General features: G+C 47.8%; 1 protein-coding gene across 1 annotated transcript in view; it reads right to left on the bottom strand.

Annotated features, from left to right (window-relative positions):
* Positions 1–8820: 8820 nt before the first annotated feature.
* The window catches only part of CAPN9 (calpain 9), a 44274-nt gene continuing 28496 nt past the window's right edge, over positions 8821–24598 (bottom strand). Inside the window, exons 12-20 of the mRNA XM_081824260.1 lie at positions 23825–23861; positions 22672–22752; positions 20613–20670; positions 18904–18968; positions 18345–18413; positions 17983–18061; positions 16134–16250; positions 13424–13488; positions 8821–10349 (exon numbers count right to left, since the gene is read on the bottom strand). Coding sequence (XP_081680386.1) covers positions 10323–10349; positions 13424–13488; positions 16134–16250; positions 17983–18061; positions 18345–18413; positions 18904–18968; positions 20613–20670; positions 22672–22752; positions 23825–23861 — 598 coding nt within the window. The 3' untranslated portion in view covers positions 8821–10322. The remainder of the gene's footprint in view (positions 10350–13423; positions 13489–16133; positions 16251–17982; positions 18062–18344; positions 18414–18903; positions 18969–20612; positions 20671–22671; positions 22753–23824; positions 23862–24598) is intronic.

Raw genomic sequence — 24598 nt, 5'->3', positions numbered from 1 at the left:
TGTGAATCCTGGCTTGGAGTTTATACTTAGTCTGAGTCAAACCAGGGGTTCTGTTTCCTCAATAAGACACAATGGGACCCATTGACACTACTGCAGTGTATGCTTCCTTGACCTTTCTCTCTCAGGTCAGCCTCTTGCCAAGATGGTGACATGCCCCTCGTCATTTTTGTGTGTGGCCTCAACTGGACTACTTTCAAAGGCCTGGTTTCCCAACTCCGAGATGCCACACCATTTCTGCTGTTCCTTCACTCTGTTTCCGTCCACTTATGGAAGTGCTAGAATTTGATTTCTGAATTTTGCAGGAGAATACAACTTACCAGAGAGAATGATCAGAGCAGCTTATTCACCAATAATGAGGAAATTAGGACCGTCTCTTACATTTCATTTCAGCTGTTAACCCCCTTCCACGTTACTCAGTTTCTTTGCTTTTATGTAGGTCCATTGTGCCTCGAGACCCGTTGCTATCATTGAGAAGAATAATTGCATTTTGTTTGTTCCTAGTTTCTCCAGCCTAACACAATTCCTGAGAAAGGAGGAAATAGGTTATAGTGGCTAAGAGTTGTTGGAGACAAACGTGGTTTTGGTTTCGATGTACGGTATCTATTCTCCCCTTTCTCCCTCAGCACCCTGAGAGTTCTTTATGGGAACTACTGTGGCCAGAATTGAATATGATCGGACAGGATTATCATTCATTGTGCCAAAGGTGTGGGCGTATGGCCCAAGCAAGTTCTACCATACGCTCTTCACCTGCATTTCAGAGATGAACCAAGACAAAAACAAAAACAACCCTGAAATGTGTTGGTGGCAATTGGTCACAGAGGCAGTACCCCATAGGGGCAGATGTCTACCAGTCCTCACCCCCCTTTTTAAAATTCTAGTGAGGTGAAATTCACACAATATACAATCAACCCTTCTAAAGTGTACAATTCAGCGGCATTCAGCGCAATCACAGCGCTGTGTGACCACCACCACTCTCTAGTTTCAAAAGCATTTTCCTCACCCCAGAAGACAATTCTGTACCCCTGAAGCACGCACTCCCTACTACTACATCAGTTCTTGCCACCAAGACTCCTGTCATTATTTCTGGTTCTTCAGTGTTCTCTCCAATTCTGTGGGCTACTTCGTATCCTTGTGATAATTCTTTTTCTACTTCAGTTACTCAAAAGTCGCATTCTCTTGCTTGCAACCCAATCATTCCAACTAATACAAAGCTAAGAGTTTTGGAATCAGAGAATTTTAACCTCAAGTGCAAAAAGTAATTGTCCTGGTTATTTTTTTAAAGATTATTTATTTATTTATTTATTTAAGAGAGAGAGAGAGCACAAGCAGAGGGAGAGGGACAAGCAACTCCCTACTGAGCAGGGATCCCGACGTTGGGGCTCAATCCTGGAACCCTGAGACCATGACCTGAGCTGAAGGCAGACACCCAACTGACTGAGCCACCCAGGCACCCCTGTCATTGTCAGAATTAAATGCAATAATTCATGTAATGCAGTTGTGGGGTCTTTGTACAGTGAATGCAGTAAATAAGTTATAGGTAATATTATTATAATTATTATAATCATTTATTTAAAAAAAGATTTATTTATTTAGTTATTTGAGAGAGAGAGAACACAAGCAGGAGGGGCAGAGAGAATCTGAAGCAGACTCCATGCTGAGTGTGAAGCCCAATGTGGGGCTCGATCTTATGACCCTGAGATCATAACCTGAGCCGAAACCAAGAGTTGGATGCTCAACCGACTGAGCCACCCAGGCACTGCTAGGTATTAGATGAACACTTAATAAGCAAGTTACTACTCCATACAGTATCTGATTTCTCCCACAGTGTGTTTGCAGACTTGAACTTTGTCAAGTCTAGATTTGATTAGGTAGGATGAATAGGTACAAAGACAAGGCATGGACATATGCACACTTGGCAGGAGAGATGAAGATTAATAAATAAATAGTCAAAATTATTGGCAAGTGTAGAATCATCCTTTTGATTTTTATCACTTAAACCCTTTATAATAAATATATAAAATAATAAAACGAAGTGATTTAAGAAATATTGGGATGGGTTTTAGAAATATCAGGGCTTATAATAGGCCTTGGAACTGTCCTGCAAGAGCCCATGCATTATTGTTGTGTGTAATGCCCTGTGATCTGATGCCATGCATGGCCACATATCTCTGTGATTTTGGCCAAAGAAAGTTCTGTTTCTGTAGACACAGTGACCAATTACCAACAAAAGAAATATCAGCTTTGCAAAAACAGACTGACTTTTATATATTTCTACCAAATGCAATAACAGAGATAAACATGATATAGGATTTCTGTGGGGATCTCAGCCCCACATTTTCTGACTTTTCCAGGGACTTTCAACCACCTGAATGCTGCTCAGATTGGGTGATTTTTTTTAAAAACTTGTGTTATTGAATACAGGCAGGTTCTGTGAACGGCACTTTGATTCTTTTGTTTAGAAAAAGGGACCTGCATCTGTTTCCTATCAAAGGTTTTTACCAGAGTGCTCCTTGCTTCAATGAAGACCACCCTGTATGCTTGAAATTTCTCGTATCTGGAAGGCATAATGCCATCTTTGGAGCAGAACACCCTGCATGCTTTTTGAGCAAAGCAGAGCCAATATTGCATGCTAGCAAACAGATGTTCGGTGGGCACCCTTCAAGTATCCACAAAAGCTAAGCCTATTCTGATGGAGCAAAGGGATCAAAAGGGTTTAGGAATACATACTCTGGGTCTGAATTCCCTTCCTCCATGCTTGCGGTCCACGCACATTAGAGACAGAGAGCCCAAACATTAATGTGGACCAGAAGCTGTGCTGGGCACATGGGACGCACAGAGGTGGGTATGACTTGACTCTCATCTCCGCCAGCAAGGCATTCCTGGTCTAGAGGGGACACCTAGAGTGGGCAAGAGCGAGTGCACAGTAGAGGCAGTGATCCAGCAAGGCTAGGGGACATGGTTTCAAATGGGAGGACGGCCAACCCAGCTCCGGGCTGCATCTTGAAGAACATGCTTAGCAGTAAGCAGGGCCATACTGAGTTTTGGGCATTTTCCTGGGAGCAAGGAGGAGGCCTGACTGCATCTTAAGTAGGAGGGCCACACAGCACCCATCATAGTGCTGACTGAGTATTCAATATTTGTAGAATGCAGAATGGAGGTTCCTGTGGGAGTCCTCCCAGAACTGGGTAGAGGCGCATGTAGATATGATTCTCCTGCACAGTGTGCTGTCAAGGAGCTCAGGAGGGGCCAGGAGTGAGACACGGGGTTGGGAGTCAGTGGTGTAGAAATGGCGACTGGAATCCACAAGCACACAAGATGCCGGCGTGTGCAGAATGGGATGAAAGTGCTGATGGCTAAGTCCTAAAGACACCAATATTCAAGTCCGAACAGAGGGGAGGAGCATGGGAATTGGACTGGCAGGACTGGCCAGGAAGGCAGGGGGAAGCCAGGGAGTAACAGTGCCCAGAGCGAAGGGGTGGGTTCGTAAAGAAGGACATGGCCAGGGGCATCCCGTGCTGCAGAGACCTCACACGGGAGGAGGCCCCCATTGTCCCCTGGAGCTGGCACTGTCCCGACAGAGGTGCCAACCCAGTGGTGGGGGGAGGAAGTCTATTCTAGCAGTGTGTCAAGAAGTGACCACGGGGGAGACCATCGGGGTGGATGACTGTCTTTTTAGAACCTAGAAGTTCACCTGCAAGGGAATAGAGAGGAAGCTAAAGCATATGGATAGTTGGCTTCTGGTGAGTTTGGAAGAAGGCGGAGCATGAGGAGATGCTGAAAGGAAGGAGGAGGACAGAGAATTTCCTAGAAGCCAGGTCCTGATGCGGCATGGAGAGACTCCTCTGGTCTCATTCTTCTAAGAACCCTGAGCTTTGTCAGGGAATCAGGTAAGTGAATTCTCAGGCTGGCCCTCCCCACCTCTGCTACTTCCTACCGGTCTCTCCATCCGCCCCACTGGACCAGGACTGAGCCACACTTGACTCGCCTTCAAAGCCCCAGAGTTAGAGAAGGAATCATACAATTGCACAGAGCAAAGCAGCCCAGAGAAGTTAAGTGCTGTGGCTACAGCCCCTACAGCTCGCTGCAGGTAAATTACAGCCTAGAATTCAGGTCTCTGGACTCTGAATCCAATGCTCTTTGCGTTATGTGATCCCACATTTTGTTCCATGTGGTTCGGTTGCCTGACTATGGAAAGAGAGAGACTTTTCCTCCTAGCAGAGTTTGACTGGTAATGCACAGAAAAATCTCCTCCTCAAGAACACCACGGGGCTATGTTCTTCCATCCAGAGGCACCATTCAGGGATCAAGGAAGAGTCTCTCTCCCTCTCCCATCTGCACTTTTCTCTTTCTCCCCCTTCCCCTCCCTTCTCCCCCATCCCCTTGCCACCTCTCAGAAAGGCACTGTGGGGCTGGGAAAATGCCCCAGGCGAGCATCAGTAGCAAGCACAGCCTACTGTTGATTCGCAGCTGCGGTCGGTGCCCGCACAGCCCACACGGGTACTTGGCAGGCGGTCTTGGCTCTCAGTAGAACGGTGCTTTGTTAACATGAATGATCCAGTGCACTGAGTAGAGCTGGCACCACCGACCCCAGGACTCCTGCCAATCGGGTCCCCTGCTCTGGGGCTTGAGCAAAGCAGAGCCAGTATTGCATGCTAACAAACCGAGGTTCAGTGGGCACCCTTCACTGCGTGACTGTGCATAGCGCAGGGCCGAGAAGAGCCTGGCGCATTTCAGAGAAAGGTGGCTGTGGCCCGTGGCTCCCTCCTGGTAGGGCCTGAGGGCTTTGGTCTGAGGATCTATGGGAAACGATTTCCAGTCTCTGGGTTGGGTGCAGTTCTTTACGTGTGACCACAGGGCCGCAGTTGATGCAAGGGCTGGGGGCAGCCCTGTGGGGAGAGATACTGGGGAGGTAGGGCATCTCTGTTATCTGAGGGAACGGGGCTGGAGGCGTGACCACTCCTCACGATGGTCCACCGGCCTATCCCAGAGAGCCCACGGAAGTCTTTATTTAGAGAATTTTTTCCCTTACCTTGTCCTTCATTGAGGGCTTACGGTGTTACAATGTGTCAAACACTGTGATCACATACAGGAATTGCAATCTATGAGCCATTGTAGAGTTTGCAGCCTGCAGAGTTAGGTCACAGGAAAGTTAAGGTACTCTGTGAGTGCTCACTTCGTGAGGGCGAAGCTGGCCCAGGTGAGCAAGCAGCTCCTCGCAGTGGGGGGAGTCCACCCCGCAAAAAGAGTAAGTATCCTCCTCTCAAGCTGAAATCCCACCGAGGAACATCACTCCTTAGGCTTAAAGTTTTCATCGTGCTTCAAAATGTCAGTAAGAGAGGACATTTTCTTTTTCTTTTTTTCCAAGATTTTATTTATTTATTTGACAGAGAGACACAGTGAGAGAGGGAACACAAGCAGGGGGAGTGGGAGAGGGAGAAGCAGGCTTCCCGCCGAGCAGGGAGCCCGATGCGGGGCTCGATCCCAGGAGCCCGGGATTATCACCTGAGCCGAAGGCAGACACTTAACGACTGAGCCACCCAGGCGCCCCAACATTTTCTTTTTAAATATCATTAGTCACTTATACTGTTGTGAGAATAATTTTCAGGTTACTTGATAGCATCATAGAATCTCAAGATGGGGAAGGACACCACCTCCTCCTGCAGAGGCTTGAACATCTTCATCCAAATTCTGCTCAAATAGGAAGCAGCATTGCGTTCAAAAGGCTCTTGGCTGCTTCATGAGCCCCTCTGAGCCTCAATCTGCATAGTTTAGAAATCTGTTTTATGGGGATGAGAAAACCAAACTTGTAAGACTGAATATTAAATGAGCTATTTATAAAGTATGACTTATTAATTTTTTTAAAGATTTATTTATTTATTTTAGAGAGAGAGCACAAGTGGGAAGGGCAGAGTGAGAGAGAGAGAATCTCAAGCAGACCCCACACTGAGTGCTGAGCCGGATGCAGGGCTCAATCCCACGACCTTCACCTGAAGTCAAGGGTCGGAGGCTTAACCTAATCATTCTTGAAACTAAGAAAAAAAATACTAACATGGATTATCATTTTGACTACTTTAACAGAAAGCAGTCACTAAGGTAGACAGTAATTAATTCAATATTGTTTATCTGCTTACACTCCCATGTCTCTTATCTGCTTGTTTTTGTCTCTTATCTCACAGATCATGTACTTTTTATTAAAGGGTTTATCAAAGTATAATTTAAATACCACAAAACACACCCATTGTAAGTGTACAAACAAATGCTCCTTAGTAAATGTGCAGGATTTTGCAACCATCACCATGATCCAGGTTCAGAGTATCTCCATCACCCCACACAGTTGTTGTGCTGGCTCAGTTAATCCCCACTTCCATTTCCAGCTCCAGACAACCACAGATCTGTTTTTTGTCTCTATGGATTTGCCTTTTAAAAAAGGTTTATGCAAATGGAAAGTAGAAGAAGCATATATTAGCAGCTTATTTTACAATATTTACAATAATTCCATTGTAAGGAATTTTATTAATCTATTCTCCAGCTATGGATTGTTTTCATTGTCTTGGCTTTATAAATAAAGCTGCTATTCATAGTCACCTACAAGTCTTTGTGTATACATCATATCTTTTCATTTTTCTTAGGTAGGTACCTAAGAGTGGATTTGCTAATTTATGTGGTAAGTATATGTTTAACTTTTAAAGCAAACCCAACTGTTTTTCCAAAGGAACGGTACATTTTACATTCCCACCAGCAATGGATGAGGGGTGCAGTTTCTGCATATTTTTGCCAACACTTGGTATTTTCAGTCTTGTTCGTTATAACCATTACAGTGGGTCTATGTGGTATCTCATGGTGGTGTGAATGGGTAGGAGTGTGCATTTCACTAATGGCTGATCAGATTGAGCATCTTTTCATGAGCTTATTTCCATTTGCATATCTTCTTTGGAGAAATGTCTATTGAAATCTTTGCTCATTTAGAAAATCAGGTTGTTTGTTTTCCTGTTGAGTGGTAGTTCCTTATATATTCTGGAAACAAATCATTTTCTTTTGGTCAGTTTAGCTAAAAGAGTATCAATATTGCTGATCCTTTTCTTTTTATTGTTGATCTTTTCTAAGAACTGACTTTCTATTTCCTTGAGTTTCTCTATTCTTCAGTTTTCTAGTTCATTAATTTTTGCTCTGATCTTTATTTCTTTCTTATTGCTTTCTTTGGATTTAATTTACCTCTTTTTCTCTCTTGTTTTTTTGGTCTCTCATGTTTTTTGTTTTTTTTTTTTTAAAGATTTTTTTTTTATTTATTTATTCATGAGAGACAGAGAGAGAGACAGAGGCAGAGGGAGAAGCAGGCTCCCCGCAGAGCAAGGATCCCGATGCGGGACTCGATCCCAGGACCCTGGGATCATGACCTGAGCCGAAGGCAGATGCTTAACCGACTGAGCCACCCAGGCGTCCCTCTCATGTTTTTTTTAAGACGGAAGCTTAAATTACTAATGTGAGAACTTTCTGCTTTCCCAAGTCCTCATTTAGTCCTATCCCATTCATCTTGATATGTTGTATCCTTGTTTAATTCAGCTTAAAATATTTCTGATTTCCATCGTGATTTTTCTTTGACTCATGGATTACTTCTAAATGTGTTTAATTTATAAAAACTGAGATTTCCCAAATTTCTTTCTAGTTGTGATTTCTAATTTAATTCATTTGTGGCTGGAGAACATACTCTGAATGATGTGAATCCTTTTAAATATATTGAAATTTGTTTTATGGCCTAGTATATGATATAACCTGGAGAACATTCCATCTGCTTTTGAAAAAACTGTGTATTTATTTTAAAGTAGAGTGCTCTAAAAATGTCTATTATGTTGACAAGTGTCATTCAAGTCTTCTGCATCTTTGCTGATTTTCTGTTTAGCTGCTCTATCAATTACTGAAGTGGGGTATTGAACTAATTGTTAAAGTGTTCATTTCTTCTTTCAATCTATGCATTTTTGCTTCATGTATTTTGAGGCTCTACTATTTGGTAGTATGACATTTATAATTGTTTTATCTTCCTAATGTATTTACCCTTTATCATATGTAATGACCCTCCTTGTCTTTAATAATATTTTTTATCTAGAAGTTAAATTTGTTTGATAGTAATATAGCCACTCTGGCTCATTTATTGCTACCATTAGCATGGTATTCACTTTTTATCATTTTACTTCCAACCTATTTTTGTCTTTTTGTGTGAAGTGTGTCTCATGTAGACGGTAGCCATTGAATCTTATTTTTTAAATCCATTCTGATAATCACTGCCTTTTGATTATAGTGTTTATCCACTTATACTTAATATAATTATTGCTGTGGTTGGATTTAGGTCTGCCATTTTGTTTTCTGTGTCTCATTTTGAAAATGTGTTCCCCCTTTACTGCTTTTGTGCTAACAATTCTTTCTAGGTATACCATTTCAATTCCTCTGTTGCTTTACTGCATTTTTGTTATTTTCTTAGAGGTTGCTTTACAGATTACAATATGCAAATTAACTTATACCATCTACTTCAGGTTAATACTTGCTTAATGTCAGTAAAATATAGCAATATTGCTTCAATATATCTCAATTTCTTTCCTTTCCTTTGTGCTATTATTATTATATATCTCTACATATGTTACAAACCTAAGAATAGAGTGTTATAATTATTGCTTTATATAACCTTATGTCTTTTAACAAAATTAGAAGAAAAAAGAAAACACATTTATAGACTTTTATATTAACCCACAGATACTATTTGTAGTGCTGTTCATTTCTTGTAAATTCAAGTTATTATCTGGTGAGACCAAAAGATCAGGAGACAATTGCTATTGAAAAGGTAACTTGTTATATTCACCAATCCCAAAAGGAGGGGGCATGCCATGTCATGCAGGGCCATACAGAGAGGCACCAGAATTGGTCAGGAAGCAGAGGGAGCAAGGGGAAAATGTAGGCAAGAATCTTTATTGTGGTTTCCATAGGAAGGAATGGGTGAGGCAAGGTAAGCAGTCTGACGATTGGCTAGTTTGTATAATTTCAGCAGGCTCTGGGGCTTAGAAGTGTCCCTAGTTGTCTGAAACCTGGCTCTACGGTGATTAGGGTAGGTGGATAGTGGCCTGGAGTGTCAAATTCCCATAGAGGAGGTGGTTGGGGTGTGGGCTCTGGATTGGTTGGCTTGTATATGAAAAGCACACTTGCAGGCAAGCTGTTTGCTACTTCCGGGAATTGACTAGCTTTGGGAAGGGCAATCCCTCCAGGGTTAGCAAGCCCTCAAGATATCAAATATCAAGTACAGAAACTAGAAAACATTGTTATTGCATGATGCTCCTATTGCTGGGTGAGATCAGGGAAGGGTTGGGAATTGAGAAGAGATCATGTTGTCCCGGCATCTTTAGCCAGGGGACAGGAATCTGATGAAGTTTCACTTCTAACTTGATCTTCATCCCAACCATTGTGCCCCCTTCTCTCTCTGCACACCCCTCATTCCACCTCACCTGCCACAAGTATATAAATAAGAAAATGAGACCTAACATTTACTGAGGCAATATCACGTTATTTCCCATTATTCCAATTTGGTGGGATTTTCCTATTCAGTGTCAGGGAGCTAAAACAAGGCTTCTGCACTCTGTTCTTCCCCAGCATGGTAGAAATTAATGCAATCCAGTCTGACCTGAATCTGGGCTACCGAGAAGAAAAGCACTGCACCTGACTTTTCTGACCCAAAGCTTTAGACACAAAGGATGTCTGGACTGGACAGACACTGTCTTAGTTACCACCTCTTGGAGGAGGAAATAGGGATTTTCATGTTGTTCCACTCTTACAAGTAAGCATCCAGAATTCCCCCAAGGTTTGCCCCCCAATAAGGAAACACACCTAAGATGAAGAAAATACTTAATTATGACATCACAACTTTCTGTTCTCATCTCAGGCCCCAACACATTTATAGAAACATTGTCCTGTATAGGATGTTCGAGTGTAATGATTGACATTCCACTGAAGCCAGGGCTCTGTGCACTGAGTTACACTTTGGATAATTAGTACTGGGAAGAGGTGGGGAAGGTGGGGGGAGAAATTGCTAACGATGCCTGAACCTGAGCGTAAGGCACAGGTGGTAACCTCAGCCCCTCTTAGGGCAGGGATTGTACAAAGAAGGAGCATAAAATCAGAGATCATAGCTGAGTCCATTTCATTCTTCCAAGATCAGGATGGTGGGGCAGGGGGAGGAGAAGGTTGGATAATGGGAGGAGAGCTCTACACCAAGAAACGTTCTGAAGTTCATGGTCCAAAAGTCAAGACTCGGCCGGACAGACTGCATCCTTGCTGCGGAAGCCTCAGATGTTCATTGTCAAGTTGATGAACTGGGAACAAAAAGACAGAGAGAGAAAGTGAAGAGTTGGTTATCCCTCTACTCCCCTACCAGCCCTGGTTGGTTTGTGTCACAGCAGTTCCGCCATCCAATCATCTTGCCTTCGAATATGGACTTCCACTTCAACATGAAATATTTTTAAAATGTGAATTCCCAACACTTTCAGTTTTCCAGAGGTCCTGAGATCTTTCTGAGTTAGTTCAAGTCAAGTGCAGAGAGAGAGAGAGAAATGTGCTTTCTCCCTGGCAAAGAAGAGAGCCTTCCTGAGGCACCTCAGGCAGGGCAATATGAAGTGCCTTTTCCTCTTTGATGAGGGGTCCCCTGACGGTTAGGACAGAGGTGGTCCATCAGGAAGAGGCTGCAGGCTCAGCATCTGGGGCTCATTACAAGTGAACTGGTGAAGTTGCATGCAGTTCCTTCTCTAGCCTGACGGCATCCTGCCTCTTCCTCCCCTTGCCCCCTGCTTTCTTATCACAGCATGGTCACGGGGAAACACAATTATGTGGGATGGTTTCTTCTCTCTTCTCTGCCCCATTTCCTGGACACAGCGTATGCCAAGGTCAGGGTCAGGGAAGGCAGCTGGGTGAAGGAAGACACACAGGCTCTTCTAGCAGAGTAACTGTAGGTGGGGCAAGGATCCGATTGTTACCTAGGTGGATGAGAGGGGGCTCTTGAACTTGGCTGCATACTGGACTCATGGGGGAATTTTAAAAATATCAATGCTTGGGCCCCACCCCGAGAGATGTGGACTTAATTGGTTTGGGTCATGGCCAAGCCATTGGGATTTTAAAATCTCCCCAGGTGATCCTACTGTGCAGCCAGAGTTGAGGATGATGGGCTCGAAGGGAGAAAGAGGGAGAAGACTCGAAGATTTGTCCTGTTGTCTTAGAGATGAACAACTGTGGGCGGGGCAGGAGCTCACACCAGATGACTTGGGTCTGTTGAGGGGAGGGTGGACAGGATAGAGAGCTCATTCCAGCCCCCCCGCCCACGGACACTTGGTTTGAAAATGACCCCTTGACTCTGAGGCAATAGAACGCTTCCTGCACGCTTCTGGTACGTTCATTGAAGCCTTTGGGAGAGAGTGTTGAGTACCAAACCTGCCCACTCTCCCCCTGCACTCTGGACAGGTGGCCACTGTCCTTTCTTCATGCTTAATAGTGGCCAAATATTGATGTAATTGAGAAATCTGGGTCTAGGGGTCCCTCTTGTTTTCATAAGGGGCCAGTTGGAGTATGCACATCTTTTTCTGGAACCCCCCAGGTGTTTTATATGGTTATCGGTCAGAGGAGTTATATTTATTGTGTTGTGTGCTTTGAAGTTTAGAGAGAATACTAGAAAAGGAAAATGCCCAGTGTCTGTCCTCAGGGAAATCACAGTGTATCCAGGGATCGGAGATACACACAGAACATTGGTGATGAGGCAACACAATAAGTGGCCAAATTACATGATATTTTTTTAGACACCAAACTTTTGATGTAAGATTAAGGCCTGATCTCTCTGCAGATGGGGAAACTGAGGCGCAGAGCGGGTGAACTGACCAAAATCAAAGCACAGAAGGGGATGTTCCATCCCATTTATACACAATGTCATCACCTTCTTTATCTTGATAGTCATTAAAGTGGAACCCAAATCCAAAGTTGCTACTGAATTTGGAAATGAGCCAGTGTTTGTGGTGTGAATGTGGAAGAGGGTGGGGAGGGGAAAGAGCTCAGAGACGGGAAGGAGGTTCGGGCTGCTGACTTTGCTACTGTTAGGTCCAAGGGAAAGCAAAGCTGGACAGGAAGACACGGGGGAAGAAAGGAGAAAAATGGGCAATAGAAATCACGGGAACAGGGCACCTGGGTGGCTCAGTCGGTTAAGCGCCTGCCTTCGGCTCAGGTCATGATCCCAGGGTCCTGGGATCGAGCCCCGCATCGGGCTCCCTGCTCCACGGGAAGCCTGCTTCTCCCTCTCCCACTCCCCCCTGCTTGTGTTCCCTCTCTCACTGTGTCTCTCTCTGTCAAAATAAATAAATAAAATCTTTAAAAGAAAAAAAAGAAAGAAATCATGGGAACCAGTGAAGGGAGGCATTCTATAGTTTCCTCCCTGCCTTTGGGTAGGAGAATGTCTAACCAGCATTCTCAAACTTTAGTATGTGTAGGAATCACTGGGGATCCTCCTAAAACAAGATCTGATTCAGCAGGTCCGGGGTGGGGCTTGGTACTCTGCATTTCTTGTTTGTGTAATTTTTTATTGTCTTCATTTTACTGACATATAATTGACATTAACACTGTGTAAGTGTTATATATGTATTTACATATCGCAATGTGATTAGCTAACACCTCTTTCAGGTCACATGATTATAATTTCTTTTTTGTGTGTGGCTAGGACAATTAAGATGTAGTCTCTTAGCAACTCTGAAGTTTATAACAGTTTTGTGGGCTGTAATCACTATGTGGCACTCCGCATTTCTAACAGCTCCCCTAGGTGATGCGCACGCCGCTGGTCTGCGGACCGCACTCTAGGCAGTGGGGACAGGACGGTCCACACCTGGGACACCTCTTCGAAGCCTCTGAGACTCTGATCCAGGCTCTTCCCTCCATCACTTTTGCTGTGGTTAGCCCTGTAACTGGCAAAAGTTGTGTCTTTCTCAGGGTTTTTGAGGTGTGTGCAAACATGTGCATACATGCATGTGCGTGCACACACACACAACCCCCAAGAATCATGAGACCCACAGGACAACATGCGCAAGGGGAGAGAACGAATTGGAAGCTAGAAGGCAGGCAGGCTGAGGAACCCATACGGCAGAAGGAAGAGAAGAAGAAGGCAGGGTTTACTTGCTCACTCTGTTCCAGGTGATTAATCATTTTATGCCTCAGTTTCCACTTCTGCCAAATGAGGATACTGTTAATCCTTAGCTCACAGGACTATTGTAACGACTGCATTGGCTGCTAATTGACTAGTACCTAAAAAATATTAGCAGTTTCATTGTTGTTATTACGCCCATGGCTAAGTGTGACCTTCACATGCATTCAGCAAACATTTATAGAGCGGGGGCTCTGCCTAGCCCTGGCTGGATCATACCTCGTTTATGTTGAGATGAATGAACTCCTTGTCCTTGTTCTTCGTACTGAGAGCCTGGAACACCCCTAATAGGAGAGACACGAGAAAGGCATCATTGTGGGGACAGTTCCTTCAACAGGTTTCTTTCTTTCCTAGTGACCTTGGGGCCTGCAGGGCAGTCCATGGAGGAGCTGCTCCATCTGGTGGTAAGCAAGGATCTTCTGGAATGGCAGGCCAGACTCAGGCCAACTGCACAGGGATTTCTGTCACACGGTGGAGGCTCTTGAATTCCTGGCATGGCAGAGCTGGTGGCCTTAGCATTGGGTGGCACGTGCTGTCCTCTACAATATGCCAGTCAGCTGGCCAGCTCCTGGACCCCAAACATCTCCCCTGTGCTAACTTTTTGGGGAGCTACAGGTCCTTCGTAATCCACGGGCCTTCTCCCCAGAGAAAAAGCTCATGTACATGAAGTTTTGCATAAGTCTTGAAAGCCGTTCAATCTCTACGAGTCCCTAAGGAGAAGGTGAGCATTGTAGGTGCCCGCACATGTAGGAGGAGCAGGGGGAGGACGGAGAGCTGGCTGATCTGGACATCTCAGCTAACGCACTGAAAACTACTTTCCTCTCTGGGCCTCAGTCTCCCCTTTTAATCGAAGTGGCCAAGCCAGTCAAGTCTGGCTTCCCCTAAGAGTCTCCCAGGAACTTTAAAAATATAACAAAAAGGGAGGGGACTGTCATAGAACAAAAGAGACAGAACCCAACAGCCAAGTGCAGTGAGTAGATCCCTAGACAAGCAAGCAAATGTGGAAAGAGGACCTGGCGAAGTTCAGCATGGGCCAGGTCTTAGATGATGTTGAGGGCTCACTGACAAGTGTGTTGGGGGTACAGACAGCATGAGCACTGTGCTGAAAACAAGCCTACCTGTTAGAGATATTTACAGAGGGAAGGACTGAATTTCTGAGCTCTGTTATCAAATAATTCGAAAAAAGTATATGTTAGAAGAACATATGAAAGATTAGCAGGATGATCATTGTTGAGGCTGGTGTAAGGCGCTGGAACCATCTGGGGGGTTTTTATAAACAGCGATGCTGCGTGCCACCCCCTGGATTCTAATTAATTGGCCTCCTGTGCAGCCTGGTTATCACAAAACATTTTTTCCTTTGAATCCCCTTCCCCTATTTTGCCCACCCCCCCAACCCCAGGTCATCGAAATTTTTTAAAGCTACTGGAGGGGTTGTAATGTGTGGTAAAGTTTAGGAACCCTGGTGTGGGGCCCATGGGGACTGATTATTATTCCTTATATTCAAGTGTCTGATTAAAAATTTTGAGAATAAAAAGTTTGAATAATCCTGGGGTAAAGCCCTAGCCTTGGTATTTTAAAAAGTTCTCCAGGTGGTGGATCTAAGGAGAGGATCCTGGAGTAGGATGGTGTTAAGCCCAAAGTGCCTTCTCCCTAATATTCCTCGATTTTGTAAGAACAAGCTGAGAACCCCCTGCTGGGAAGGATCGGGCTGAGAGGATTTAGAAAGGACAGGGGCAGCTGAGAGAAGAGAAGCTACCAAATCTCATTCTTTTTAGGTCGGTTTTGACCACTGTGTAATTCTAGTAAGTGACTACCTTTCAGGGGGGCCTTTCTAAAACGCACCTCTTACTAGCTAGTGGTAACCACCTAGAGAAAGCCCAGCCTCCTGGCTTGGTGTGCAAGGCCCTTCAGCACCTGCTTGCCTCTCTCAAGTCATCATGATCAGCCCACCCATAAGCCTCACTTGTCCCCTAAGTGCGGTTTTCCCGGGGATTACAGCCTGGGGACAGGTAATCACATGTAGAACACAAGTGTCACAAAAGAAGCAAAGGGACCTCTGGCACGGTAGACCCGAGGATCACAGGCCCTGCCTTGGTTTAGCAAGTCCTTGAGGTCACCTAGCAAACATCCTTTAGAAAATGCCAAGCAGGACAGGTCCATACTTCATGGGGCCCAGCGCAGAATGGAAATGTGGGAGCCTTTGTTAAAAAATGATGAAGATTCAAGATGGTGACACTGAAGCGTGAAACCAAGCATGGGCATCCTCAGGTGTGCAGGGCACTGGGCACCAACACATTTCTCTCCCCCGCTCCCAATCATGGTGGCCACCCTGGTGCTGGGTTCCAGGCCCCTGGATGCGCTTCGTTCAGCTTCAACTTGGTGACAGTGTGATCACAAACTGCGCGCTCTAAGGATCCCTACACATAATTTCTCTCTCTCTTCTTGGGGTAACACATCTTGTTTGGGAAAACCAGGTCAGCATCTAGGGCTTAAAAAACACAAAGGTTGGGTGGAGGGAGGGGGACAGAGGAGGAAAGAGAAGACGAGGGAGAGAGAGAGACTCCTCTGATTCTATGGGCTATGATGGATTTGACCCCGGATCAGACCTTCCCTCAGATAGGAGGCGGAACCCACCCCCCCAACCTGTCCTGCAAGGACACTGCAAGTGTACACGCGGAGGATGACTCAGCAAGCGGAGTGGCCCGAACCCAGAGGCCGTGGATGAGAAGATTCTTAAGGATGGCCCGGCAGAGAAGACTCCCACACCCCCACCCCTCATCTAACCACGCACATGGCACAGAGATCACATGACAGAGCCTCTTGTTGCCAGGATTTATGGCTGGCTGGCTGTCACCTGCTCTTGGAAGGGAACTGAGGGGATGTGGACCCCCCTCGGGACCCAGGGGGCGCAGCCCCACCAGCCACTCACGGCTCGCATTCTCCAGCCGGACAAGGCAGTTGAGGAAGTCATCGAAGCCGAGCTGGAGCCCCTCGTCCGCGTACCTGAGGACGATCAGCTGCAGGAGGTGATGGCTCAGCTGGAAGCCTGTGGGGCCGGGGAGGAGATACAGAGCTGGTCCTGGCTGGGCCCCGTGGAGCGCACCTTTGGGGCACACCCAGTCAGCAGGTGGGCTCCCCGTCCTCAGCGTGGATGCAGCGTGACAGTGTGCGTCTCCATCAGGAGGGATGCTGGTGGACTTGTGAGGTCATGCTCTTGGTTTTGACATTCACCTACCCGTTGTATCTTGCTGACTTTTCAGGAAGCCTCACTTGCGGGAACTTAAGCCGGATGGTGTCTGAGCCCTACTCCCACCCCTTCTCCCCCACCTCCCTTTCTGGAGAGCACTTTAACCCAAAGGTGTTGAGGGCTCTGGAAATCGTGTTTCTAGAAGGGATGCTCCTGCCCCAGGTGAGTGACCCCCTGGGGCAGGGGCTCATTCACCCACCCAGGCTGAGCCAGAGGCGGTCTGCTTTGCTTCTCTGGGATTCCTGTCCTTATTGGTTAAATGAGGGCTTTAGAGGTAAAGTCACTTTAGATCCAATATTTAATGCTTCAGTGTCTAACCTACATCCTAGGGATCCCCCCCCTTGACTTCAGTCTACATGCTCACTTCCCAGGGAACATTCAATGTACTGCTTAGACGTCTACCCAGGTCTTCCCTGCTCCTTAGTCCCAATCCCAGACAGAGGAGGAGGCTAGTCAGACACTGGGAGCGGTTTCTGGAGCCAGCCAATGGTGTCGGTTCTTGGTGATACCCCAGATCCTAGCATGTGCTCTCCATGGGGCTGGAGGAGGGGAGAGCAGGGCACCCTCCTGCCCCCCACGTCTGCCCCTCTGCTCCGTCCTCCTCCCCTAGAAACAGGGTCACCAGCCCTTAAGAAAATCAGGCCCTCCTCCTCTGTGGTATTTTCCACTTTATAACTAACCTTGGTTTTTTTCCTCCCTTTCGTAGGACCCAAGATGGTCCCGATTTTGGACATTCTGTCCCTTTATCAGACCATGAAGCTGACGATGTTTCCAGATGTTTGGCTCACCTGGGAGGGAACCCGATTCTAAGCTCTGGCAGGGCCCAGGGGGCACGTCTGTGAAGCACGCTTTGTGAGAAACACCACGCAACTTGGCAGGGACTGGGGGCTGCAGTGGCCTCAGAACCACGGCTGTGAGCCCAGGACGGCAGAGCCCCAGAGACTCGGGCTGCCCTGGTGGTGACTGCCAGAGGGCGAGGGACACCACCTGGCTCCCATCCTTTGTGTACAGAGCTGATATAAACCGTGACTACCATCTGGTTTGGGTTCCGTCTGCTGGGGACAAAGCCGGGGACAAGGCCAGGGACAGGGCTGCAGGTGGCAGAGGAGCTCCGTTCCCCAACCCTGAATCATGGGATCGGGCACGCCCTGCCTCGTCCATGGTCATCACCCTCCGAGAGCAGCAATTAGAGGTTTGGAGGCAGTGCAGCTTGCCACCAAAGGGTCACATGTACCTCTGCTCGGCCAGAAAACTTGGCCAGAGGTGGCAGAGGGGGTCAGGCTAAGTTCACCCTTAGTGGATCCATTTTACAGATTCCTGCCAATGTCCACACAGTGGTTTAAAACACAGCCCTGGCGTGGGCGAGCGAGTCCTGAGCCTGAGGCCTGGCTCTGGCGCTCGCAGGGCTGTGCCCTCAAGAAGCATGAACTCGGGTCAAAGACCGGCCACCTCATAGGGCATGAGAAGCAAGGGGCCGTACACAGTCCTGGCCACGCGCAGCCCACACTTGACCTCCCAGGCTTTGCTTTACCTGCGGCTTTCAGGGCGCTCCGCAGCTCGTAGGAGGACATGGTGCCCGACTTGTCAGTGTCGAACTGAAGGAAAAGGTTCTGTGGGGAGGACAGAGGCATTGAGAACCAGAGGGAGGGTACCCGAAGGCGCCACATTTGACAGTAACTGCATACAGCCTGGACAGGAGGAGAGGCTCCTCCACCTTTTGCTTTCCTTTCCCTTCCGGGCGCAAGCCCTGGGGTACTTCTGTAAGCAGGAGAAGGGAACTGGGGAATTGCATCACAATTCCTTCCCTTCAGCCCTTTCCCTTGGCCGCTGAAGACCCCCTCCTGCTCCAGGCTGGCGCAATCCCCAGAGGCCATGCCCGGCGGGGTCACGTACTGTCCACTTCTTCAGCTTGTCCCAGAACACTGTGAACTCCCCGAACTCTAGCTTCCCGTTGCCACTGGTCTGTGCCGAGCGCGTTAAGGAAGGAAGGAAGGAAGATGAGCAGGGTTTCAACCCAAGGTGCCTCGCAGGACTTCAGGGATGGAGGGGCAACCGGCTGGCCTGGGGGACAGGTAGCAGAGTCAGGGCTCCTAGGGAGGTGGCTTAATTATCAAACCACGCATCTCTGAAGAGGGGAAATGGCAGAGGTAAGATGGGGATGGCACCAGCAAGTTCGAGAAAGCACAATAAAAACATTCCCTTATTATTCCCTTAGCTGGGACCCCAAAGTGGCAACAAGACCCCCCAAGTGGCACCCCAAGTCCCTCCAAAAGCATCCCCCCCCTCCACTGGACAGTCTGTGCCTCTTGATTCTGTTCCAGTTCTAGGGGCTGCCTGGTCTTTGGATGTTTCCCGAGAAGAAGACTATCCTACCGGTTAAAGGTGCCACATTCTAAGAGGGTCTGCACGACAGGAAAACACAGCCCTTTCTGCCCACAGATTGGAAGGATACATCCATTAGAGAAATGATGTTTTTACAGGAAATCAGGCTTAGCTTCTTGAATTGGAGGTCCTTTTCTGAAATCACACATGAAAGCAGAATTCATTGGACATGGGATAAGATAAGCCTATTGCCGGCTGCTGGAAGTCCAAGAGCGTGGTCAGATCCCGGGCTGGTGAGGGGGAGACGTGCTCACTCTCAGGCTGCTGGTGAGAGCAGAAACTGACATGGCCTTTGGGAAGGCAACACTGCACAATATAAAAAATGGGAAGATCTTTCCATTCACTTATCCTAGTTTTAAGAATCCCAAGCAAAGAATTACAATTTAACATCTTTATCATCTGGTTATGTATAATGGCAAAAATTTAGAGATGACATAGATGACCAATGGAAGGGTAGGAGCAGAAAAGGTTATGTGCGAAGGATGGATTGTTACACAGTCCTTAAGAACCATGTTTCTGAAGCACATTTAATGATCTGTGGAAATGCTCATAAAAAGTCAGTTTAAAAGGCAGGATTTGAAATTACTGAAGAACTTTGAACACTCGTACACTGCTCGTAAAAGAGTCACTTTGGAAAACAGTCGGATGGTTCCTTAAAACAGGAAGTACAGAGTTACCGTACTCTGGCAGCAATTGTCCGAGGTATATACCCAAGAGAAATGTCCACACAGATGACTCGTTCATGAATGTTCACAACAGCATTATTCATAACGGCCAGAGAGTGGCAACAACCCTCATGGCCATCCGCGAGCAATGGAGAAACAAAACCTGGTATACTCCTACAGTGAAATATTATCCAGCCATAAAAAGGATTGAAGAGTCCTGGCAAACACTACAACGTGGATAAATCTTGAAGACGTTATGCTAAGTGAAAGAAGTCACTTAGGATCACCTATTACATGATTCTTTTTATTTTTATTATTTTTTAATTAAAAAAACACAATTATTTATTTGAGAGCGAGAACGAGAGAGAGATAGTGAGAGAGGGAACACAAGCAGGGGGAGTGGGAGAGGGAGAAGCAGGCTTCCCGGTGAGCAGGGAGCCTGATGCGGGGCTCGATCCCAGGATGCTGGGATCATGACCTGAGCCGAAGGCAGGTGCTTCCCCGACCGAACCACCTAGGCACCCCACATAATTCTTTTTATATGAAAAGTCCAGAATCGGCAAGTCTATAGAGACAGGAAGTGGATCGGTTGTTTCAGGGCCTGGGGGAGGTGGGGAGTGACTGCTACTGGGTATAGTTTTTGAGTGATGGAATGTTCCAAAACTGGTTGTGGTGATGGTTGCACAATGTTGCAAACACACTAAAAACCATGGTGGGTGAATTGTATAGTATGTGAATTATGTCTCAAAGCTGTTACATTAACAAAATTGTATCTACAATTTACATATATGCACTCACTGAGAGACACACCAACGACACATGATACACACACATATCTTAACAGCAGTTATCTATGGGTGGTTAGATTATTGGTGGCTTCTGTCTTTGTCTTTAGGCTTTTTTGCATTTTTATGTAATTTTCTCCCATAATGGGCATCGTTCTCGTAATCAGGAAATAAGCAATGAAAGCTATTTTGAAAGTCTACCTAAAGTCGGCCCTGGAGAGCAGGGAGCCTGGGGGAGCTGGAGGAGAGCCAGGCAGCATGAGGTCACAGGTCACATGTCCCCTCCAGAGGAGCCCTGGGGTCCCCGATGGGGGGGGATGAGCACTTACTCTTTTGCAGCACAGCATTTAAAACATATTCCAGTTCCTCTGCTGTCACCTCCATGTCCTGTTGAAGGAGAGACAATTGCTTTTTATGGCCCTTAGCGCCTTCTTTGTTAGTTGCTTCTAGTTCTGAGCTTGATTTGGCTCAAGCGACAAGCCCGGCCCTCAAGGACCCTGCTGCGGGCCCGTGTACCCATTTCCCATGACTGTAGCCTGCTTAACTTCTCAGGGACTCACATGCCCAGCCCAGAAAGGATGGAAAAACTGGGCCAGGGGAGGCAAGCGTCCCTACCCCGTGAGCTAAAGCTCCCCACGTGGCGCTTCTGTTGGAGGACTTTCGTGTCTGGGTCTCCAAGCCCCTGCACAGCAGAACCGCCTGGAGAGTATTAAAAATGCCCACCCTGGGGGCTCACTCCGCGCTGGGAGCTCACTCCAGGGACCATTTCAATCAGAAGACTGGGAGGATGTCCCATGGATTCTTTTCAAAACCTGTAGGGTGTTTTCAGAACCACTGATCTCGGGCTGTCCACTAAGTCCACGAGATCTCAGCATCCAGGGCCCTTAGAAGCTTGTCAGAATTGTAGAGTTTCAGGCCCTTCCCCAGACCTTCTGGGGAGGAAATCGGCATTTTCCCAGGATGCTCTGGCAAGGGTTATGTGTATGACAGTTTGAGTAGCACGGACTCAGGGCTCCTTTGGTCCAGGGTTTTGAGCTAGTGGTGCGAAACAGTCACCTAAGAAGTTATTTCCATATGCGCCTGCCCAGGTTCCACCCCTGGAGCTTCTGAGGCCTGGGGAACGGGGTTTGGGGTGTTCAGCCCTAGAGGAGAATCGCTGATGCAGCCCAAGCCCCCCTGGGACAGAGCAGGCCAGAGGTGGAGCCACACGTCTGAGCCATCAGGCCAGTCCGAAGAAGAGCAGGACTGGAACCAGCGAGCTGATTCTACAGGTGCTTTTTGGTCATTGGTAAAGTTGGAAAGAATCTCCTGCAACATTCCCTCACTTCCCTTCCAAACCTGGGTCTCCATTTCTGGCAACTTCTGTCCCTCCTCAGCCGTGAGGAGGAGCTCACCCAGGCCGGTCTTCCAGCCAGCACCCAGAGCTGGACGTTTGGCGTTCCTATCCCGCCCAGCCCTGCTCCGCCCTGCCCGGGGCTGCAGGCCGCCCTGGGAAGAGCAGATGGCCACCTTGCCTGCTGTGGCTTACACAAAGTAAGTCACACGAGTCCCCATTTTTCCCCACCCAGACTGCAGTCCCCAGGTCTCCCTGCCCTGCTAGTTCTTACACTGCTTGAAATCCCGCCATCAGGGCTCCCCCCACCCTGGTGCAGGTGTCCCACCTCTTTTATGATTCAGGAGCCCTGGCAGGGGAAGGAACCAAATGTAGTCATCAGCACCCACCATGAAATGGTCAATCAGGCTAATTTTATTTATGGCTACGAGGGAGCACAGGTGGGGCAGTTTCTAGGAGAACGGAGCCTGGGGCGAGGGATACCCAGGGCCCCCAAGAGTGGCCAGGGCCCCCAACAAACAAGCTGACAACCGAGGGGGCAAGAACGGGGTCGGGGTCGGAGAGCAGGAGGCGAGAGACAGATCCTCTCCTTCCCCAGTGGCTGGCCCTGGCCCGAACTGCCAAACCTAGCCATGCCGCTGATGTTACCGGACAAAAATCATGTTTGCAATTTCATGGTGACGTCCCCGAACAATACCACCTTCCACCAGAGCAGAGAGAACATTCTAAAGGCAGTGGTTTGTGGACAGGGTGCAATGAGCCACCTCTTCAAGGCTTCCTCTAGCCTTCCACAGAAAGCCCCTGGGCCGGGCTGAGCTCCTTTGGGGGCCCTTGTCCCACCAACGGTGGCAGCCCGGCGGGAGGGATGCGGTGGGGGAGGCGGTCTTTAGAGCCTCCCAAATGATCAGGCCTGGCCTCTCGTTGGCTCTAGCTCCACCAGGCCTCTGGGAAGTGCTGCTGACAAACACCTTACTGCATCCCTGGGCTGTGGAAGAAACCAGGCCCCTCAGCACTGCAGGGGGTCAAGGCCAAGGGCAGCCTGCAGTCAGCCCTACCTCACCCGCAACTTGTTCAAACAGGGCCCGGAACTGCAGTTCCTCCTCTGTCTCCTGGCCAGGTGGAGTCGGCTTCGGAGGCTAAGAAGAAACCAGAGGAACTTACATGGGATGCACAGAAAAGACACTTGGCGTTTACAATTATCCCAAAGAAATACCAAGAAAAAGAGGCGCGCACAGGAGACCTTGTGGTCCCACGGGAGAGGCTGGGACCTCACTGCGGTGAGGAGGGGCCAGAAGTGGCCACTGCCTGGAGCATTAAGAATGGCAGTCGGATTCCTTGTGAAGGCTCTTCAGCGGGAGAATCTGGAAGGACCAATCAGGGGGGACATTTGCAGATAAGCGCGCTAAGGGAGGCTGGAGTCCTGACCGAGCTGGGGTCCCAGCCAGGGTGGCCACGGCTCCCTGCACCTCCTCTATCAGACTCCTCACCACTCTCAGCTGTAATTACTTGCTGAACCATCTGTCTTGACAGGTGGTGAAATCTTTGAAGGCCGCAGTCTGTCTCTAGCAGGCAGCCCTGGGCTTAGCGCATGGAACGAGCTCAGCAAATGCTTTGGGTGTTTTAGTTTTGTTTTGTGCAGATCAGTGCTGACTTTGGAAGCGTCACACTGTCCCAGGTACACCTCAGCACCTCTTCAAAGTCTTACAGCCCTTGGACAAGTATAAAACCCACCCCCTCTGCCTCCTACCAATACACATATGGTAGGGAGGAAGTCCCGTGTTCCTCCAAGTCCACTGTCAGGGAATCTACTAGCCACTCTCATTTTCTTCTTGATTATTTTTCTTAAACCGAATGCATTTTAAAGACATCCCACCCCCTTCAGAAGCAGCACCCAACTCTCGGAACAGAGCGAGTTGGACAAAATCATGTTTGCAATTTCATGGTGAAGAAACATCGTGCACAGAGAAACATTGGTCCAAACAAAGCTTTCTTCAGGGCACCTACCTCGTTCCCATGCCCCATCCTGGTGGGACATGAGAGCCTTAGAAGGTAGAAGGCGTGTCCCCCACGAGGTTGGAATCAAGGTACTCACCGGATCGCAGATAAACCATTCCCTGAACTTCAAAGCTCTGAATGACACTGTGATTGAAGGGAACTTTCGGGACAGTCACTGAACCCCACCCTCCAGAGTACCCTACGAAGGCTCACCTCCGGAAGTTCAATGTCCACGTCCCCATCCATGTCCCTGGGGGGCAGAAAACACGCTGGCTTACTTGTGGATTAACTTCCTCTCTAGGATCTGCAGCACTCAAGGACCCAGAGGTAGTGGAAGTTTCTGGCCCATTGAAGCCCTTCTTTTTCCATGAGGTTTACCTTTCACAGGGCCCGCAGAGCCCCTGCACTGACCTCCCTCTCTTCCCCCTTATTACTCAGACCCTGCTGGGCATGAAAATAAGAGGGAGGCAATTGAGCCATCGGCAAGGAAAACTTGTAAGTTCTAAACTTCTGGAAGTAAAAGAAACTGAACCAGCTGCCACCCCTGTTTCCTGGATGCCCTATAACAAGGGATGTTTATGAAGTGTTACATAGGCTAGCAGAACCCTAGAGGACCCACAAGTGAAGTAGATTCATTAAATATGCCCCATGAGCTCTACATCCCCAAAGGAGATTCAGTTCCTTGGACACCATCATTCAGTCTACTGAGGGTGAATTATTTCTGGGGGAATTGGAAAAGATTATAGAGCAAGTTGAGTCAGAACTTAAAATTCCCTCCAAAAGCTCCATCCTTTACCCCTGGCCCCTCCCCGAGGAAGTGAATCCCTGCTCTCACTGTGGGTGTCGGGGGTAGGCTGTGTGTGTGTGCTTATGTCTGGGGAAAAGAGGACAAACAATGGAAATGTTTATTTCCCTGTTCACATATTTAGGGGAACCTATAGTGTTTGGGAAGTGGTAATATTGAGAAGAGGACCAGGCTTTAGCTTT

Source organism: Leptonychotes weddellii, chromosome 6 (genome assembly GCF_054177405.1).
Source record: "Leptonychotes weddellii isolate Sample4059 chromosome 6, ASM5417740v2, whole genome shotgun sequence".
Lineage (NCBI taxonomy): Eukaryota > Metazoa > Chordata > Mammalia > Carnivora > Phocidae > Leptonychotes > Leptonychotes weddellii.
This window is presented reverse-complemented; position numbering and strand designations above follow the sequence as displayed.